This window comes from Elgaria multicarinata, chromosome 2, assembly GCF_023053635.1.
Source record: "Elgaria multicarinata webbii isolate HBS135686 ecotype San Diego chromosome 2, rElgMul1.1.pri, whole genome shotgun sequence".
NCBI lineage: Eukaryota > Metazoa > Chordata > Lepidosauria > Squamata > Anguidae > Elgaria > Elgaria multicarinata.
In genome coordinates this window covers 32,004,034-32,024,400 of record NC_086172.1, presented here as the reverse complement: position 1 = coordinate 32,024,400, position 20,367 = coordinate 32,004,034, and the positions used below count along the sequence as shown (strand labels likewise).

Sequence of the window (20,367 nt, the reverse complement as noted above, 5' to 3'; positions counted from 1 at the left end):
CCTACAGGGGAAAAGATGTGGGTAACAGCTTTGAGTAGGGCTTTTGAATGGGGGGGGGGAGGACAGACTGTTTCCCTGCTGCTGTTTCACTTCTGACTGTAGCCTTCCAAAGTTACTTTTTAGTAACTTGATAACTGGGGCATGCTGGGAGTTGTAGGACTTTTTTCTGTCTAAACACGCCAAGGATTGCACCCTTTAGGATGAAAATGCTACAAAACCAATGGACATATAAAATAAAATCCAGCAAAATGAGTGACAATTAAGTCCCACTGAAATCAATGGAATTTGTTTGTTTGTTGTAATTAAGTGCCATAGGGTGACCATATGAAAAGGAGGACAGGGCTCTTGTATCTTTAACAGTTGTATTGAAAAGGGAATTTCAGCAGGTGTCATTTGTATATATGGAGAAACTGGTGAAATTCCCTCTTCATCACAACAGTTAAAGCTGCAGGTGCCCTGCCCTCTTTTAAATCTGGTCACTCTACTATAGCTCCTGCAGCTTTAACTGCCGTGACGAAGAGGGAATTTCACCAGGTTCCCCATATATACAAATGACACCTGCTGAAATTCCCTTCTCTATGCAACTGTTAAAGATACAGGAGCCCTGTTCTCCTTTTCATATGGTCACCCTACATTCCGTTACTTTCAACCATATGTACAGCACAATCCTATGCATGTTTACTCAGAAATAAATCCCACTATCTTTCGTGAGGATTACTGCCAGGTAAGTGTGCTCAGAATTGTTTTATTTGTGACAGCATTTTGCTGTGTTGTGTCTGAAAGTCACACTTGCTAGGGAATTCAGCGGGACTTACTTTCAAGGAAGCATACAAAGGAGTACTTTTACAGCACAATCCTGTACACACCTACTCAAAAGTAAGCCCTATGAAGTTCAGTGCACCTCCCAGGTAAAGGTGTACAAAATTGTAGTCTCTGTTACCTTAACTCTGCTCTAAACCCTTGCCCCCCCAAAAGTAAAGGCTTGACTATAATTTTCCGTAAAACATCACCCTATCAGCTGCTAAAGTTACACAGGTTTTGTAAGCCCAAATTTTACACATATGCAAGATCAAAAAGTCAGCATTCTTGCTTCACAATATTTTATGGAAAAGCTTACCTATGCTCTGTATTGTTTTAAACCTGAAGTCAAACTCCTCTTGCAAATCTTCTAAATATTTCACATCTTGTTCAGTCATCTGTTTTTGCAAATTAAAGTTATTTAATGGCAAATGGATCCAATATGATCCCTGGCATTCAGAGAGTGTCAATAATATTCCTCAGGAAGTTTTGGCAACTGGTAAATGAAATCTCTCTCTCACTACTGACTCCTTTCCACAGTCACTGGCTATGCCCTGGGTGAGTGAGGTGGACAGAACCATTTTGCAACACACCCAAATTACTAGGGGTGCAACACTGAATCGATTAATAGCTTGTATTAATTTTAAAAACCCTGGCTGGCTACTGTGGGAAAGGTCTAGATAGACCTTTGGTCTTAATCCTGCATAGCTCTTTTCACGTAATCAACTAAAGCCATAAAATTAATTGGCCAAGATTTTCCTGATTGGGTAACATTCCTACTTATTACATGCCCCAACTTGTCAAAAAAAAAATTCCAATTGTATGTTTAATATCTTATTTTTTTCAGAATTTGTAAAAGCCTGACAATTCTTTACTGAATCTAAAAAGAAAAAAACCCCATTGATAATACCATTTGTATGGCTGTCAAAGAAGAGATGTACAACCCATTTCACTATCTTTTTACCAATTCACTCTGCTGCATGAGTAGATTCAGCTTCAGTTTTACAAGCCCATAGAAGGTATAGTTAAATTTTCTCTATGTAGGATTCCAGATATTTAGGATACATGTGGCAAACTATAATAACTTGCCTGTGCACTGTTCTTAATTGCAGACACCTTGTGCTCTACATTTCTTTGCCTTTCTGAACCCAAGTTGTTCTGTAGTGACTTCTCTAGAGGTCCCTAAAACAAGGAAATTTTACAGATGAGTTCAATGATACCATTCTTCTTTACACAAAATATTCAGTGAAAAATACAGAAAAATAACCCGATCTAGGAGACCTTATTCTTTAGCTTAATATTTTTCTTTTCGAAAGATAATTTGTGATTTTAGTGTTTCATTCATGCAAGATACCTCACATATCACTTCTGTGAGAAAACTGTCACATAGAAAGAATCATATCTATATCTGCTAATGAAACAGGCAAGAGTATACAAATAATCTCTTCCCTGTTTTCTTATATAGTCATATCTGATTTGAGAAAGGATATCTATCCATCCAATGTTATGGTTTCCATTACAGAGGACTAGCATTGACAAAAGTGTAATTTGTGGAAATTCGACAAGAGCAAAAATGCTAGCCTCAGACAAAGTCTTTAAACTATCACACTAGAACCAAAAGGCCAAGGTTAATATTACAAGGCACTTCAAAACCTTATTACTAGACCCTTATTTAGACAACCAATCTATGTGTGGAGCGGAGGGGACTGAGGAATTGCACCTTCTTTCCCTGCTCCTAACTGTTTTACTGTTATCCCAGGAGATTGCTCATTCTGCGAGCAATCTTTAAAGACACCTCTCCTACAATCATGAGTATTGAGTCCCGCTTCTTCCGAGATGCCCCAAAGACATCGGGCACGGCTAGACGGGGCAATATCCCCGTTTATTTTATTTTTTAAAAAAATTAGAGTTTTCGCTGGAGTACTCCTGTGCTCATTTCCAATAAAAAAAAATAAATGGTGGGCGCAACGTCCTCTTCCTCTCAGGACGTCACGCGCCACTTGTAGACTGAGGGGGAGGATCTCACGATCAGCATATCAAGAGATCCTCCCTCTCCACCCCCCTGGTCTAGACATGCCCACAATCTCTCTTAATACAAGCCCACCTCTTCCCTCAAAAACCTTGCAGTGACTAGGAAGGCAGTAGGACTACCTCCCTTGGCAGACCAATAGGGAGTATAGTATGAAGATAGAAGCCCTTTCAACTATACTGCCATGTTGCCTTCCACTATATCTCCTTATTATCTCTCTCCCCCTCCCTCCCTTTCTACTCTTACATGCCCATTGCTGGGAGCTTATTTGCAATGACACTTTGAAGAAGGGGGATGGAGGGTGGGGGGGAGGTAGGAAGAGTTCCCTGTGGAATACTGGTATTTTATACAACATCTGATTTTACTGCCCTAAACTAGAACTTTCAGGTTCTACAGAAGCTTAGTGGGTTCACCACAGCAAAGAATTTAATTAACTTCCACAACCCCCCTCCCCATCTTTAACTTCTCCCACTTAGCTGCAGACAGCAAATTATACCAAAAGGAGATTTAGGACTATACGACGCCAGGTTCCAGGAAGTCCTAGAGGCTGCCTGCAGAGTGCCACATAGTACTGCCACAGGAACATAGGAAGCTGCCTTATATTGAGTCAGACCATTGGTCCATCTAGCCCCGTATCGCTGACAGTGCCTGGCAGCGGCTCTACACAGTTTCAGGCAGGAGTTTTACCTAAACTATCTGGAGATGCCAGAGATCGAACCTGGAGCCTTCTGGATGCAAGCTATGTAGTCTACCACTGAGCTATGGCCCAATGGTAAATAAGTTTACCATTTAAAAACAGCAACAAGCACTCAGCCATCTCACCTCATAAAGTTAATTAAGGTATCACACACCCTCCAACACCACCAATTCCTCTGAAGCGCTGCCCCTCTGAAAAGAGCTACTTTGCTTGGGGAATTCTCCCCTCCACCCCATTTCCAATCACTATAATTCTTTTCCTGTTCTTTCTTCCGTTATCCTATCCTGGTCTTATTTTCTATTCTTTATTCTATCCTGAGCAAGTCTTAGAATTCTGAAGAGGGAAGGGTGGTAGGTAAAAGATGTTTTAAATTGTATTTGATTTTATATAAACAGATAAGACGATTTATTTTTCTCCTTCTCCTCATCCAACTCTTTTGGAAAAGTGGGTTCACATGACTGGAGAGGAAGGAATCTGGGCTATTTTGTTTGTCAGTTGCCATTATCTATCAATGGAGTGACAATCTTTAATGAAAACAAGAGTTAAGATGTGGGGAGATAAATGCGGCTCATTTACACAATTCTATGTCTACTCAAAAGTAAGTCGCATTATGTTCAATGGTGCCTTCTTCCAGGAAAGTGTACATAGGACTGCAGCCTAAGTTACTTTTTGCAGCTTGATCCTCTGCATGTTTACTCAGAAGTAAGTCTTCAGTTGTGAGCATGGTACTGCAGGTTTAATGAACTGCCCATCCTATATAACTCCACTGACTTGGCTACCCTTTCAGCTCAATCCTTTGCATGTTTTGTCATGGAAGGGAAAGCATTTTGTACATGCTTAAAGATACTTTCTCCATAATATAGGTCTCGTATTGAAAACAGACTCCCTGACGGAATTGTGGTGACATCTTGGCACAAACTAAGTTATGGGGAGGAGACAAGGAGAGCTTCCACATAGTAAGGAAGAGGGAGCATCTGTTTGATGAAGCTGGAGGATGGAAAAATGAGGCATTGTTGCTGAAGGAGAACAGAATGTGTTTGGACGATACGCTAATCAACGGTTGTTTCCCATTCTGTTCCTATTACCCGACCTCCCAGTTGATTTTTGTAAACCGCCCAGAGAGCTTCGCCTATAGGGCAGAATATAAATTTAATAATAAATAAATATTAGTGTGTCGTCCAAACTCAGCCTAAATGTGCTCTGGTTGTAGTTTTCTTGCCAAAGGTGTCGCCAGGGCTTAATCTTGAAAAAGAGAATGCTGAGATTTTAATCTCTGTGGGATATATTCCATTACTACTAAGTGTATAGGGAGTGATAAGGTCCAATTGCTCAGTGTTGAGACAACAGCACTCTGCATATACTCAGAAGCACTCTTTATTTCACTGTTATTTTTTGCTAACATTGATGAAATGTAAATAAATTCTACTAATTCTAATTTTGCATACACACATATATTCACACACACACACACACCTACCCATATGCATATACCAGGGGTGAGCAGCATGCAGCCCTTGCTCCCCCTCTCCTGTGTTATATTGACAAAGTTGCATTCGGAGTGGCTATTTTGAAGCTTTTCTGGGCCAGTGCTGATCCTTTTGACTTGAGCAGAACTAAGCAAGTATTAGGATCCTGGGATTGCAGCCAATAGCCACAATCTAGCACAGGCTCATGTGGACTTAATCCCTTTACTAATAATGGTCCTACCTGCACCTAACTCAATGCCAGATGGTTTAACAAAGAAAAAAACCAAGAGGCCACAAATATATCAATCCAACCAAAAGTGATGTTACCTGTACAGGCATGCTGGCTGAAGCCAATACTCTTCTTTCTTCTCTTAAACAGTTTGAAACAACCACTGCTATGTGCATAGGATTACTCTGATATTTTCCCTGAAAACACCAAAAGTACATGTCAGCATTAGAAATAGCCCAAGCCTACTCCACACATCAACCTCTCTGTGTTACTGACAATAGCCTTGCATTCACTAGGAAAATTTTGACAGGGTTCCTGTGGAACATTGAGATTCTGGGCCTTTCTTAGCCCTAGAGCAGGGGTGGGCAAGTTGCAGCTCTCCAGATGTTTTGGTCTGCAACACCCATGAGCTTAGCCGACATAGCCAATAGCGAGGGAACATGAAAGTTGTAGGCCAAAGCATCTGAAGGGCCACATGTTACTCACCTTTGCCCTAGAAAGACCCACACTCCAAATTCGTGGCTGATTATTAGAAATCAGTACACAAATATGAAGCCAACGGTATCCAATATATGTAATAACAGACATCTGTACATACCCATAGTCTTCACTACCCATATCTTCAGTTTTTCCAATTACAGCACACCTTTTCCTTGAATTCTTTTTAATTTACTTGTCTAACCCTTTTTTCTCTACTGGAGCAGGTAGAAATTCAATATGTGAAGCTTCTCCCATCACTATAATGCTGCAATAAGCTTCGCCTGTTGAATTTTTCTTTTAGGTAACCATTAAAGGCACAGGTGCCTTGTGGGTGGGTGGGGGGAATGGCAGATCCAAAAGCCGGTAAATAGCCACCATTATTTTGTTTAAAAAGGACAGAACCACCAGTTCACACCTGCAGATATGTTTAATTAGATAACCATAGGCAATAGTGATAGGACTCATACCCCTTAATTGTTGCATTAAGTTAGGGTGACCATATGAAAAGGAGGACAGGGCTCCTGTATCTTTAACAGTTACACTGAAAAGGGAATTTCAGCAGGTGTCATTTGTATATATGGAGAACCTGGTGAAATTCCCTCTTCATCACAACAGTGAAAGCTGCAGGAGCTATATGAGAGTGGCCAGATTTAAGAGGGCAGGGCACCTGCAGCTTTAACTGTTGTGATGAAGAGGGAATTTCACCAGGTTCTCCATATATACAAATGACACCTGCTTGTCAGCCCTACAATGAGACCTGTTACAGGGGGATGCCCCAGCTTTTGAAGGGCAGCATATTTTCATTTATTTGTGTGTGTGTATGTTTATATAGGTGTGTGTGTATATATATATTTCTCCCAACTGCACTGCTAGCACCACCAACAGAAAATGACTCTTTCAAGATTGCACTTGCTGCAAAAAGTGGTGATTCCTTCCTATCTTTGTAATATGTGCCTCACATAAACTCTGCTTAAGGGGTTCAGTTCAGTCACCTACCACTGTCACTTTGTGCAGACTTGCTTCATCAGCGCTAAAAAGATGTGTGTGAGAGAGAGGGAGGCACTGATTCTTGGTTCCTCTCTTTCTCTCTTCTCATGCTTTGCTCTTCCCTAATGTTCCCCCTTTCTAATCACTTTCCCCCCCATTTCCCCCCATTTCTCATCAAAGATTTTTTTTTAATCAGGGAACAGCTCTATTGTAAGCAATAATAGTGCCTCTGAGCCTACACAGGATACCTTCCTCATCACCGGCCTGTCCCTTCACACACAGAATTAAGGAGTTAGGCTCTTGGCTTTGGCTGCTGTGAGTGAACTAGGGTGACCATATGAAAAGGAGGACAGGGCTCCTGTAACTTTAACAGTTGTATTGAAAAGGGAATTTCAGCAGGTGTCGTTTGTATATATGGAGAACCTGGAGAAATTTCCTCTTCGTCACAATGGTTAAAGCTGCAGGTGCCCTGCCCTCTTCTGTATTTGGACACTCTAGTATAGCTCCTGCACTTTAAATGTTGTGATGAAGAAAGAATTTCACCAGATTCTCCATATATACAAATGACAGCTGCTGAAATGCCCTTTTCTATGCAACTGTTAAAGATACAGGAGCCCTGTCCTCCTTTCCATATGGTCACCCTAAGTGAACAAGAAGCGAGGTGCAATGCTGAATAAGTTGCAGGCACAATAATGGAGAAGTCCCATACCCACCAGCCAGCTGCCCCCTTTCTCCCCTGCCCCAAACCTTTACAACTTCCTAGGATCATGATGACCCTCTTTGTGCAAGTGGATGGGAGGTGGGGGGGGTCTTTTGGTTGGCTAGAGAGGGCTCAGGAAGGTGCTGACAGGAACCCCCTCCCCCACCCACAAACTATTCTTCTGCCTTTGCTGTTGCTGCTCAGCAAGGTTCATTTTTGAACCACATGAGCGCCAAGTCACACATTACATTTTTCACATTTTTAAAACGGGGCCATTTTTCTTTTGAAGGAAAACCAACCAACCCATCTATACTGTTCTTCCAATCCAGTTTCCTGCAGAAAATCCCCTGCAACTGCTATTTGCTTCTGAAGGTGCCTATTGCAAATATCCTGCTCCAGTTTGCTCCCCAAGGTGTTTTACAGCTCATTCAGGACAAATACTGTATTTCTTCGATTCTAAGACGCACTTTTCCCTCCATATAAACATCTCTAAAAACGGGGTGCGTCTTAGAATTGCCGTCTTACAATGGAAGAAATACGGTAGAAGTGGAAGGCATTTTAAGCAGGAAACTGGCATGGGCCCCTGATTAGGACCAAGAAAGAGCACATTCTGGTTTAAGGCTCCATGGCTGTTTTTTTCTTTAAAAATCAAAGTGGCTAGTTAAAATATTCTTCTTCCTCTTTTTAATAAAAAGCATGAATACCGTATAGTTTGGCCCCAGTGTTATGCATAATTGTTTACTGAGGAGCATTAATTTCAATTGGCTTAAATGCACTTCATGTTCTGCATACTATTGATCATCTTCCTTTGATAAGTGCAGTACCTGTTTCCATCCACCCCTGTCTGCTGATAGGTTGTGAAGTATGCTGTTTTATGTAACACTGTTAAATGTTACACAACAGGGATCGCAGTCTTGTGGTGGCCACCAATCTGGTTGGCTTCAAAGGGGGGTTGGATAAATTCCTGGAGGCAAAGGCTAACAATGGCTACTAGCCCTGATGGTTGTGTGCTATCTCCAGTATTCGAGGCAATAAGTCTCTGTGCACCAGATGCTGGGGAACATAGGTGGGAGGGTGCTGTTGCACCATGTCCTGCTTGTTCATTTTATTTATTTATTTATTTATTTATTTATTACAGTTTTATACCGCCCAATAGCCGAAGCTCTCTGGGCGGTTCATCCCGGCCGATGGCTGGATGGTGACTGTGTGAACAGAGTGCTGGACTAGATGGACCCGTGGTCTGATCCAGCAGGGCTCTTCTCATGTTCTTATGTTAAGTAGTTCAGAAAAACTAAGTGCCCTTGGTTCTGTAGTCAATCTGCTGATGAAGCTAGGATTTCCTCTGCACTACAAATGCAAAGAGAGAGGGCAAGTGGAAGGACCCACTCCCTGTACCCACCTTGGTTGTGAATATGGTAGGGAGGCTAAAGGGTATTAAGAAATAACTACCTTACTTTTGATCTTGATCAGGTTCTCTGGAGCGGCACCTCTCATTTGGGTATCTCAACTTTTGCTAATGTGTCTCTAATTTGGTTCTAGATGGGTAGCATTTGGCATTCTGTCTCAGAAGGCAAATCATTTCAAGCTGCCCTAGATCTGTTATAATACAATGCTGGAGAATACTCTGAGATAAGGTTACAATTATTGGAATCTGCTCATCTATGTTTAGAAGTATTTTAATCTAGGTCAGCAAGAGGAAGTGAATTAAAACCTCAAATGCAGCCCTAGTATCACTTTTAAGCTACAGGTGGGGTTGTTTTACCCACACCCACGTACTCACTTCCTCAAGAGCGCTGGAACTGACATCTACTGCCATGATAGTTTCAAAAAATAAGTAACACTAAATAAATAAGGCAACCTATTTTAACTGATCAACAACTACTGATGCAGGAGTTTTTAAGTTTCAAACTTCCAACTCTTAGTGAATACTCACATCCTCTGTCTACAAGAACCCCTACACATTGCAGAAAAACCTAGGATGCAGCCTATGCTGCTCTCACAGTTGATATGGCGCACCATCAAGATCTAAAGGCCTAGATATCACCCTAAATATTTCAACCTAGATATTTGACCTAAGCAATCTAGATAATACCCGAAATATGTGCCCTATGATATTAGCCTAACTTAGATGTTACACATCATCATATGTAATTCTTCATCAACATTTTTTTAAATGAGGAGCAGCCACAGGAGGCTGGAATTCTGAGCAAAACAAGGGCTGCTTCAAAGAAGATACAGGTTCCCATACCTTTTCAACTCATGGGCAAAAAAGGTGTGTGGTTATGTGCAGTTTGTCAATTCATGTTTGTGCATTGACAGGACTCTCTTTAGCGGATATTGATGTGCAAAGAGCACTGAATGTAGGGTTGCTTTCAAACAAGTGATACACACACATACACATATGTGGTACAGTCCTTTGTGAGGACTGTGCCATACTAGGAGCAGTGCATTTAAATTGGCTCTCAGTCCTATCTTTTGCTAATGTTTCTAATTAAATAGGTGACCATATGAAAAAGAGGACAGGGCTCCTCTTTTGTATCTGGTCACTCTACTATAGCTCCTGCAGCTTTAACTGTTATGAAGAAGAGGGAATTTCACCAGGTGCCGCATGCATACAAATGACACCTGCTGAAATTCCCTTTTCTATGCAACTGTTAAAGATATAGGAGCCCTGTCCTCCTTTCCATGTGGTCACCCTAGATTAAAGGAATAATTTCTATTTCTTTTGTGATTTTGTATCACATCTGTTTTCTGAGTTTTCTTTTAGGATAAACTAGACATAATGCAAGTGATAAGTGGAGCATCTTTTTTCTTTTTTAAAGTTTTTTTTTTAGTGCACCTGATCTTAATCCATGATTTTGAATATGGCATCGTTTCTATTGTGAGTGGAAAAGCAGCTAAGCAGGGAACGTTGCATGGAAAGAGTTCCTCCGCCCAGCTGCTGCTCCATTCATTCAGAGCATCCTGTGCCTACAGTAAAAAAATGATGACACTTTGGGTGCAATTCTATGCATGTTAAGACAGAAAGCTGGTTTTTTTCTTTCTAAATATGCATAGGATTGCACTCTAATTTGTGTTTCAAAGAGAGGAGATCTATGTTTTTCAGTTCCAGTAGCCCCTGGTGCAACCTGAAATCTTTTTTTCTATCTAAGCATGTGACTCCCACATCCATCTAGCTTTGCCCATAGGAGTTCAAATTTTACAGTGAAAAGTGTTCCCCTGGACAAGTCCACAAAACAGCATCCTACGCTTCAAGTTTTGCTTTGCTTTCATCCTGAGGAGTAGAAGGTACCGGGATCATCCCACTAATAAGCAGTTTCTTTTTATCAGGCAAATCCCTGCAGTAGTACAACTACAAAGGTAATGAAAACTACAATACGAAGTGTTGGTCCTATAATTTAGGCTGACCATATAAAAAGGAGAACAGGGCTCCTGTATCTTTAACAGTCATAGAGAAAAGGGAATTTCACCAGGTGCCATTTGTATGCACGCAGCACCTGGTGAAATATAAATGTAATAAATATAAATAAATAAATTCCCTCTTCATCACAATAGTTAAAGTTGCAGGTACTCAGTTCTCTTTTGTATCTGATCAAGAGGGAAGGGCTCCTGCAGCTTTAACTGTTGTGATGAAGAGGGAATTTCACCAAGTGCTGCATACATAGCAATGACACCTGCTGAACTTCCCTTTTCAATACAACTGTTAAAGATACAGGAGCCCTGTCCTCCTTTCCATATGGTTAACTATATAATTTGGTCACAAGGATAAAAAAGGAACAATAATAGGCTGAAGCCCCTGGTTTATCGGCAATGATCAAATGCTTAAAATGAACATATCCATCCACTCCCTTAAATGCAGTCTGTATAGAGATGCCTTACAAAAAAACTAAGATAATAAAACCGAGTTCAGTTCTTCATGATTCTTCCTTAAACCCCACACGTGGTGTATAGGCAACCTTCTACTGCAACCTTCTTCTCTCTGGCCTTCCTTCTTCTCACATCAGTCTGTTGGTCTCTGTCCACCACTCTGCCGCTAAGATCATCTTCTTGGCTCGCCGCTCTGACCATGTCACTCCACTTCTGAAATCTCTTCACTGGCTTCCAATCCACTTCAGAATCCAATATAAACTTCTCCTGTTGACCTTCAAAGCTTTTCACGGTCTAGCTCCTTCCTATCTCTCCTCTCTCATCTCACACTATTGCCCCGCTCGTGCTCTTCGCTCCTCTGATGCCATGTTTCTCGCCTGCCCAAGGGTCTCTACTTCCCTTGCTCAGCTTCGTCCATTCTCTTCTGCTGCCCCTTACGCCTGGAACGCTCTTCCAGAACATTTGAGATCTACAAGCTCAATCGCAACTTTTAAAGCTCAGCTAAAAACTTTTCTTTTTCCTAAAGCTTTTAAAACTTGATGTTGCTCGGACTTTATACTGTTAGTTTTACCCTACCCTGTGCCTGTTTACCCTACCCAGTGCCTGTTTGCATTCCCTTCCCCTCCTTATTGCTTTACTATGATTTTAGTAGAATGTAAGCCTATGCGGTAGGGTCTTGCTATTTACTGTTTTACGCTGTACAGCACCATGTACATTGATGGTGCTATATAAATAAATAAATAAATAATAATAATAATAGGCAGTGGTCTCACCTGAAGAACTTTCCTGATTCTCTTTAGGTTGTGTATCAATAGGAGATTCTTCTCTTGGGAAACACGGTCTATATGTTCGTCCAGCTTTATAAGCAAGTTCTGTAAAAGGATGGCTGCCATGGGTTCATTGCTATATGCAGATTCCCTATACAATACAAGATTTATAAGAACAAAGCATATAACATGAACAACAAAATAATGATAAAAGCTTTCAATATAATTTGTTCAAGAGAAATATTAGGACCTAGGTGGGTTGGATGGATGTTCCTCTTGGTTTTTAGACATCAATCTTAAGCACATTTATCACAATCAGGTAAATATGAATAAAATTATCATTGGCCTGAAGGAGCCAACATTTCTTTAAAATAATGGTTTTATCAGCTTTTAAAGAGACTATGGCCTTAGCTAGACCTACCTTTTAGCTCGCAACAGAGGAGGGAAAATCCTGCAATGTGTTTATCGCGAGATCCCTCCTCTGTCTACACATGACATGCGACGACCTCAGCAGGAGAGGTGTCACGTCCGCCATTTTAAAAAAAATTTTAAAGAGGAAGGAGCGCACGAACGCTCATGCGCTAAAAGTAAGCTTTTTTTAAAAAAAGATTTAAATTCCCACTCCCCCCACCCTACCCCCGATGGGCGCAGCGCTCCCATGATCCCGGGATCCCCTGTGCGTCATGTGGGCGCACAGGGACGATCCCGGGGTTCACCCTGGGATAAAGCCCCATCTGGCTATGGCCTATATTCTAAGGAGGTTGTGGTACATCCAGTGGAATCGTATATATGCACCGTCACTGCAGGCCTTGAAAACATATTATGTCTTCTCTTGATATGACTGATGTTGTTGCTGTTATTGCCTTTGGTGTTGGCTTTTTTTTTTTTTTTGGTTTTATTGTTGGCTTTTATTGCCACTTTACTATGTTCATGTTTTCATCACTTTTAACATTTTGTTTTTATATATTTTATTGCTGTAAGCCACCTTGGGAGGGCTCCTGCACTGAAAAGTGTCCAAGAAATATTTTAAATAAATAAATGAAGTCAATATTTACTCTGAAATAAGCCTCAGTGAGTTCCCCGGTAAGTGTGTATAGGATTGCAGCTTTTAAAAAAATAATGGTAAAGAGGATGCACTATTTATGAAAACTACATGCAGTTAAAATTTGACTGTAATAACTGAGAAAAGTAAAATATCTGTTTTCTTGGGGGAAGTCTATAAGACATTGGGAATTAATAAATAGGAAAACTTTTAGGAGTGGTATGTAAGGCTTGGAATTTTGAACTAGAATGGAATTACGACCCACTATATTTAGCCTGTATGAGTTCCAGCTTTTCGCTAGACCATATTGGACCACATATTGTTTAGAAAAGGCTTGGTTACTTGGCCACCTTGAGGCCAAGTATTGGTCAAAAGGTGGGATACAAATAATAATAATAATAATAATAATGCAGATTGCTGCCATTGTAGTGCATCAGATGCAGGTTCAACTCATACAAATAGTGCTGAAAGTATGTAACAGTATTTTGCAAGTTGTTTATATTTTATTTAAGTAGTATGTTAGGACAATTACTACATCTTTCCTTTAAAAATATTAACTTTACTGAGCAACATATAAAGTAATTGACAAAACACATTTATTTCTAGGAAGATTTGATAGCAAAAAGAATAATATTAACAGCCCGGAACAAGACTTCTCAAACTGCTATTGAGTTTTGGCTAGCTCTAATGACAGCAGAGAATAAAGGGGCCATATTGAAAAAAAGCCAGATATCTATAAATATATGGTCCTGCTTTGGGATATATTTATGAAATTCTGTAGGGTAGATTAGGATTATTTAGTAACAAATTATGAAAGGTTATATTAGTAATTTCTATCATGGAATTTTTCATGTCTATTACACAGTAGAATTAATGTTGGTTATAACACTTACTGTTACCTGACATTAACAGTTTCATAAAATAAAAGTATTCAAAGAAAAGAAAATAGAAAATAAATAAATGGCACAAATAAGTAAAGCCTGCCTTATGTTAAAGACAACAGTTAATCTGTATAATAAAGGGTTTATTATAGTCCTAAGCATAGGTGTTTATTTAGAAGCCACATCTGTACACAGTAATAAACATAACACGTCCACCTTCTGCCTGTACATCAGGTCCATAACACTCAAAAAAAAAAGGGAGAAAGAAGGGCATTTGGGTTTACCAGTCCTGGTTTTCAATCCACTGTGCTAATAGGTGTCGGACTTCCATGGGAAATTTGTCATCATAAATCTGGTCTATCTGTTCCAAAAATGTTGATTCCAGCTGTTGGACTTGATTCCACTGAGACATACTAAAAAAAAAGTGGGAGGAGAGGCATTTTTGTGAGATAATAAATATTACTACATAGAGTTTATGAAACTCACTCTCCTTCAGCACCCAGATTGCACTTAATTGGTCAAGATGAATAAAAATATTTTGCAAAATAATCTACTCATTGGTAGCATGCAGCCCTGTACATGCTTCTTGGGATCTCTCTCTCGACCTCTTTCTGTCCCTAAAGGACCAGCTATCTCCCCAGTAACACATGTTATTTGCAAGTATCAGAGGCAGTAAGCCTATTTGTGTGAACAGAGTGCTGGACTAGATAGACCCTTTGTCTGATCAAGCATGGCTCTTCTTATGTTCTTATGTAACAGTAACAAAGAGGGAGGGAGGAACAGGACACAGGGCAGCTCCCATTCCTTGCAAATGGAAGGTGTCAAGATCTTGTCATCTGGACGCCCAGTAAAATTCCATGAATGAGGCAGAACGATTGGAAGCACCTTTAGATCCTAAAATAAGGGCACAGAGGGAAAGTCATGGAAGGAACGTTTTCTGCCCCTCACTTCCACCTCTGTGCCTTCCAAAAAGTGGAGGTCTGACAGGTTTGGGGCAATACCCCCATCCCATCCCACAGCACTCTATCCCATATTGCTTAGGGGGGAGCAGGAGACTGCAGGACAGAGGAGGGAACAGGAAACTTTCCTTCCATGAACTCCCTTTCCGCTACTTATTTTAGTATTCAAACCCATATGATTTGTTCATGTTTTATACCCATACACACTGAGAGCCAGTGTGGTGTAGTGGTCAGAGTGCTGAACTAGGACTGGGGAGATCCTAGTCTCCACTCAGTCATGAACTTCATTGGGCGATTTTGGGCCAGTTTAGCCTATCTCAAAGGGTTGATTGTGAGGATAAATGGAGAGGAGGAGGAGGATCAGGTACACCGCTCTGGGCTCCTTGGACTAAAGTCAGGATTTAAATGTAATGAATAAATACAGATTACTTGCATTTAACTTATCTTTAGGCCTGTTACCTGTGTTAACCTGGTCCCCTCCCCCAGTCAATTTATACGTATACACCCCAGATATTCTCAGAACACTTCCTGCATCTACTGTGGTATATTCTTGCCTACAAAAGTTCACAAGTATCTCATGTCTAGGCTGCCACAAGACATCCTTTAACATAGCCGCTTCCCACACTGTTGGTCGTATGATATAGTGCCTAAATGGCCGAGTCGGAAATCAGTGCTGGGGAAAACATGAGGTAGAATTGCACTGAGCAAAAGCCAGTGACAAATCCTTCATTTGGGCTGTGCAGCATTTGCTGGGCTCTCATGATGTCTCGGGCTGCTATTTGAACTGGTGGAATTAAGTATGAAGCTTAGCCCAGTCGTCTAAACCAGGTCAAAAGGATGAGACCTAAAGGGGCCTTGTGGGTTCTGAGGGTGCTGAATCATTGTATCTGAAGGCAGGAACGGTGACAAGGGTGGGCATGGCTGGGCACCTTTTAGGGGCCCATACCCCAGCAGGGCCCTCCTAACCTGAGCTCCCTGGACTTGCTTCTCCTGTTCACCATCACAATCTGCTTGTTCATCTCGCTCTGGCCCAAGCACCAGCGGTGGTGAGAAGGAGGAGCAGGAGAAGCCACTGCCTACTTGTGCACTGTCTCTCTGCCTATCAAACAAGCAAGTGTTGAGGAAGAGGATGAGGAGCAATAGCAGCTGGTGACAAAGGTGGTGAGAAGGTAGACTCCCTCAGGATGAAGGCCCATTGAGGGTGTCTTGTCCTCAGAAACCTAGCCATAGGCATTCCATAACTCATACAATTAATAGACGGGCAGCACAACCCCTTTACATGGCTACCGATTGCCTCCTAGGTAAGTGCGTATAGGACTGGAGCCAAAGAGTTCTTTAATGTAAGAACCATAAGTTCTTACACTAATTTATTTTTTATTTTATTATTATTTTCAGTTATTCAATTATTTTTATTCCATTATTTTTAATTGAAAATAACAATAAAATAAAATAAAATGGTTTTAATGCAGGAGTAAGCAACTTATGGCCCTCCAGATGTCATTGGATGGCAACTCCCATAATGCTCCACCATTGGCAATGCTGGCTAGGACTGATGAGAGATCCAATGCACCAACATCTGGAGGGCCATGAATTGCACATCCTGTTACATTTTCATCACCCCTCTAATGATACATTTGCATCATTAGAAGGAACAGTTTAAGTTTCCTAAAATAAACAAACAAGATTTTGTCATGGCTTATAAACTATCATGAACCACTTCATCCATGAAATAAACCTGTAAGAGTTCAAGCCTATACATCAGGCTTAGGCCACCTGGTACCCTCCGAATATTCTGGATTACAACTTTCATCATCCCTGACCACTGGCCATATGGGTTGGGGCTGGTGGGAGTTCTAGTCCAAAATGTCTGGAGGACACTAGTGGCCTTCCCCTGCTATACACATCTACTAGAAGCAAGCCCCACTGAGATTAATGGGGCTTCCTCCCAGATTAATAGTAAGAGGATTGCTATCTATCCCTATATGTTTGCTACCCAACTGGACATTTTCCATTGAAAAGAAGGCAACCCATGAAACAGACTAGCAGCACAATCCCGAGCATATTTATTCAGAGGTAAATCCAATGCTGACCCTGTTCAGAAAACATGCTAAGCCACGGTTGCTAAGCATTTTGAGCTAAACATTATGGCTTTGTAGAGTATCATGTGAACCCTGAGTTAGTATGTCATGTGAACCATTCCTAACCATGGTGGCTACTTAACCACAGTTTAAACACATACTCTATCCATATACAATAAAAGGGTTAGCAGCCTAACCATGGCTTAGCATCTTGTTTGAACAGGCCCATTGTGTTCGATGGAGTGGACAGCCTAATAACAGAGTAAATCCTATCAAACCCCAGTGAGACTAATTTCTGAGTAAGGGTGCAATCCTATTCCTGTGTAGGCAGAAAAAAATAGTGCTGTGCCAAAAAATTCTCCCGTGAAAATTTTAACTATTCTCATTAAATTTAATAAAAAAAGAAAATACTTTCGAAAAGAAATTCAAAGGAGAAGAAATTTCAGAAAAATTCCCATAGGTTTGGTTCATGGTTTTTGTGCTTACCCTACTTATGAGGTGGCTGAGGAGTGTGTGCGCGACTGTCCTGTCTTTCACTGTACAATCTTCTCTCTGACAGTCTGCAGCCTCCTTGGCTTCCCGCACTTCCTGCCCAGGGGAAGCCATCATGAATTTATTCCTCCCATAGGGCCTTTTCAGATCAGGAAGTGCAGGCAGCCTGAAAGACTGTAGAACAACTGTGAGATGTGTAATAGAAAGAAAAAAACAGACAGAGCCCTCTGCCACCTCACAATGATTAGGTAAGGAGAAAAACACCACCAACACACATTCAAAATAAAGTATCAAATGCCCTGAGAATGAGGCAAAAAAATGGAGGCCACTTTCATGTGGGAAGAAAACTTTCAAGAAATTGAAAGATGGAGTTTAGCACAGTGTTAGCTCCATCCAGTTATATCAGCTGGATATAACACTGCCCCTTCTCACATCTGCTAGAGACGAGATATATCCACAATCACCCCAAGAAACATTTGGAAGATCCTAGAGAAGTTGCTGAACCCTGAAAAATAACAACTAGAGCTGAGCCAAAATTCCTCAGTAGACATTTTTCTCAGAAAATTCTTGAGATTTTTCTTTTCTTACCCCTTAGAAATAAAAGGACACTTTTCAGCATTTTCTCCACATTTTCTTAAGCATTTTTTTTTTTTGCCATGGCTGCATTCTTTCCCCTCAATGCCCTGGAGTGATGCCAAGTATATCAGGCATTGTGGAGGATGCAAAATGGGGGCCAGGTTGCCAACACAGTTGATGCTAGTGCCACTTTCAATGGTAGTGCAAAACACACACACACACACACACAACATCTTGGGGGGTAAAAAGAAAGAAGCTGTTCTACAACTCTTGCCAATGGTGATGCCTACCTGTGAGAAATTGTTGGAGATTTTCCTCCCCCCTGGAAAAGTTCAGTGAAATTGTACCCCCAATTTCTCTACCCACACATAGGGTGCAGAATTTTGAGAGGCCACTTTTTCACAGCTCTAGGGAAAAAAAGTCCTGCAACTCCCAGCATCCCCACCCTGGCTAGGCCATGTTGGAAGTTGTAGGACTCCCCCCTCCCCCCTGTATAAACATGCATATGATTGTGCTTTAGGAGGCTAGCCGGCACTTTTTCTTTAACATGCGTAGGATTGCGCCTTAAACAGGTTTACGATTGCGCTGCCAGCCGACTGAATACAAAGAGAAGCAGGACCACGGAGGGAGTTGCCTTTCGTGGTAAGGCAAAAATTAAGCCTCGTTTCTGGCAAACGCTTCTTCATTTTCAGTTGAAGCCAGGCAAAGGGTGGGGAGGGGTTCTCCCCCATTGTAAGTGGCGCGCGCGGGCTCTCCTGCGCCGCGCTTGTTTCAGGTCACAGCTTTCTTCTCTGCCGCCTGGGAAGGCAGCTGAACCCAGCCAGCTACAGCGCGCCACTCGCGACGAAGGAAATAGGTCCCTTCTCCCGTGCCTCGCTTTCCTCCCCAGCCCTGCTACTCACCTGGCACGAGGCGTGAGGCGACGGGCGCCTCACCAAGAGAAGCTGAAGGGCCCCAGCTCGAGGCGCCGTCAGGAGCGCACGCGTCCTCCTCCTCTTCGCTTTGGGGAGCTTTGCTGTGCGTCACCCAACGGCTTGTGGCGGCGAGGGAAAGGCAGCCGAGGCGAGAAAACAAGCGGGGAGTTCCCTCTCAGCTTCTGCTGGGGGCGGCGTGTTCTGTAGTGTCAGCTTTTGGTGGCTGCTTCCAGTGACTGCGCGCCTGCCGCCTTTCCCCGAGCCTTCCTCCGTGCCGAAGCGCGCGATCCTGTGCATCTTTAGACAGACCAAGAGCCTACTTTTTTCATAAAAGCTGAGGATGGCTCTGGCCATGTCAAAAGGGTGACCTAGGAGGGGAAAATCAATAATAATAATAATAATAATAATAATAATAATAATAATAATAATAATAATAAAAATAAAATAAAATATTTCTTACCCGCCTCTCCATTCTGATCAAGGCGGGGAACAACAGTAAACATAAAATACATAAAACTGAATTAAAACATAATATACATTGTTAAAATATCCTAAAAGCATTTTAAAAACATCCTAAAATTACACTGGATAGGCCTGCCAGAAGAGATCAGCCTTTATAGCTTTCTTGAATGCTAGTTGACTATTAAGTTGACTAGTCTCCTCCAGCAGGTCATTCCACAGTGAAGAGAAGGTCCTCTGGGTAACAGTTGTCAGTCTAGATTTTGCTGACTGAAGTAGATTCTTCCCAGAGGACCTGAATGTGTGGGGCGGGTTGTAAGGGAGAAGATGATCCCTTAGGTAGCCTGGACCCAAACCATGTAGGGCTTTAAAGGTGATAACCAACACTTTATACTTCGCCTGGAAACTAATTGGCAGCCAGTGAAGAGATTTTAAGACTGGTGTAATGTGGTCACCCCTAGGTGCACCAGTGACCAACCTGGATGCCATGTTTTGAACTAGTTGACGTTTCCGGACTAGGCACAAAGGTAGCCCTATGTAGAGCGCATTGCAGAAGTCGAGCCTTGAAGTTACCAGCGCGTGCACTACCATCAAGGGAGTGCTGAGCCTGCAGCTGTTAAAAACACACAGGACCTTTCCAAAAGTTTAGAAATTCGCTGTCTGGTGCTGCTAGATTTGACCTAACACAGATGACCTACAGGGTATCTAGGCAAGACTGCTTTGTGCTGTCATTTCCCCTGCCTCTGCTTAGCCTTACCCAGGCATCTAAGAGTGACCACCTCCATGGTAGCCAACTATCAGGGAAGTCTACAATGCCTGCCCTATCACTGAGCGGCCTCCTCATACCACCCCATCCTATCTCTCCTCAGCCAACAGATCTGGGGTTTAGGGTTGCTCTCTTAGCCACTATACCGCACCAGCTCTGGCCAGAGATTGCTCAGGCAAA

The 20,367-nt window shown here is 41.9% G+C and overlaps 2 protein-coding genes across 2 annotated transcripts in view; both read right to left on the bottom strand.

Annotated features, from left to right (window-relative positions):
* Nucleotides 1-14,355, bottom strand: part of STAT4 (signal transducer and activator of transcription 4) — a 45,350-nt gene extending 30,995 nt beyond the window's left edge. Inside the window, exons 1-5 of the mRNA XM_063116246.1 lie at nt 14,228-14,355; nt 12,027-12,171; nt 5,318-5,416; nt 1,888-1,980; nt 1,118-1,196 (exon numbers count right to left, since the gene is read on the bottom strand). Of these exons, the coding sequence (XP_062972316.1) occupies nt 1,118-1,196; nt 1,888-1,980; nt 5,318-5,416; nt 12,027-12,171; nt 14,228-14,355 (544 nt within the window). The remainder of the gene's footprint in view (nt 1-1,117; nt 1,197-1,887; nt 1,981-5,317; nt 5,417-12,026; nt 12,172-14,227) is intronic.
* Nucleotides 1-20,367, bottom strand: part of STAT1 (signal transducer and activator of transcription 1) — a 365,052-nt gene that overhangs the window by 87,771 nt on the left and 256,914 nt on the right. The window lies entirely within an intron of this gene.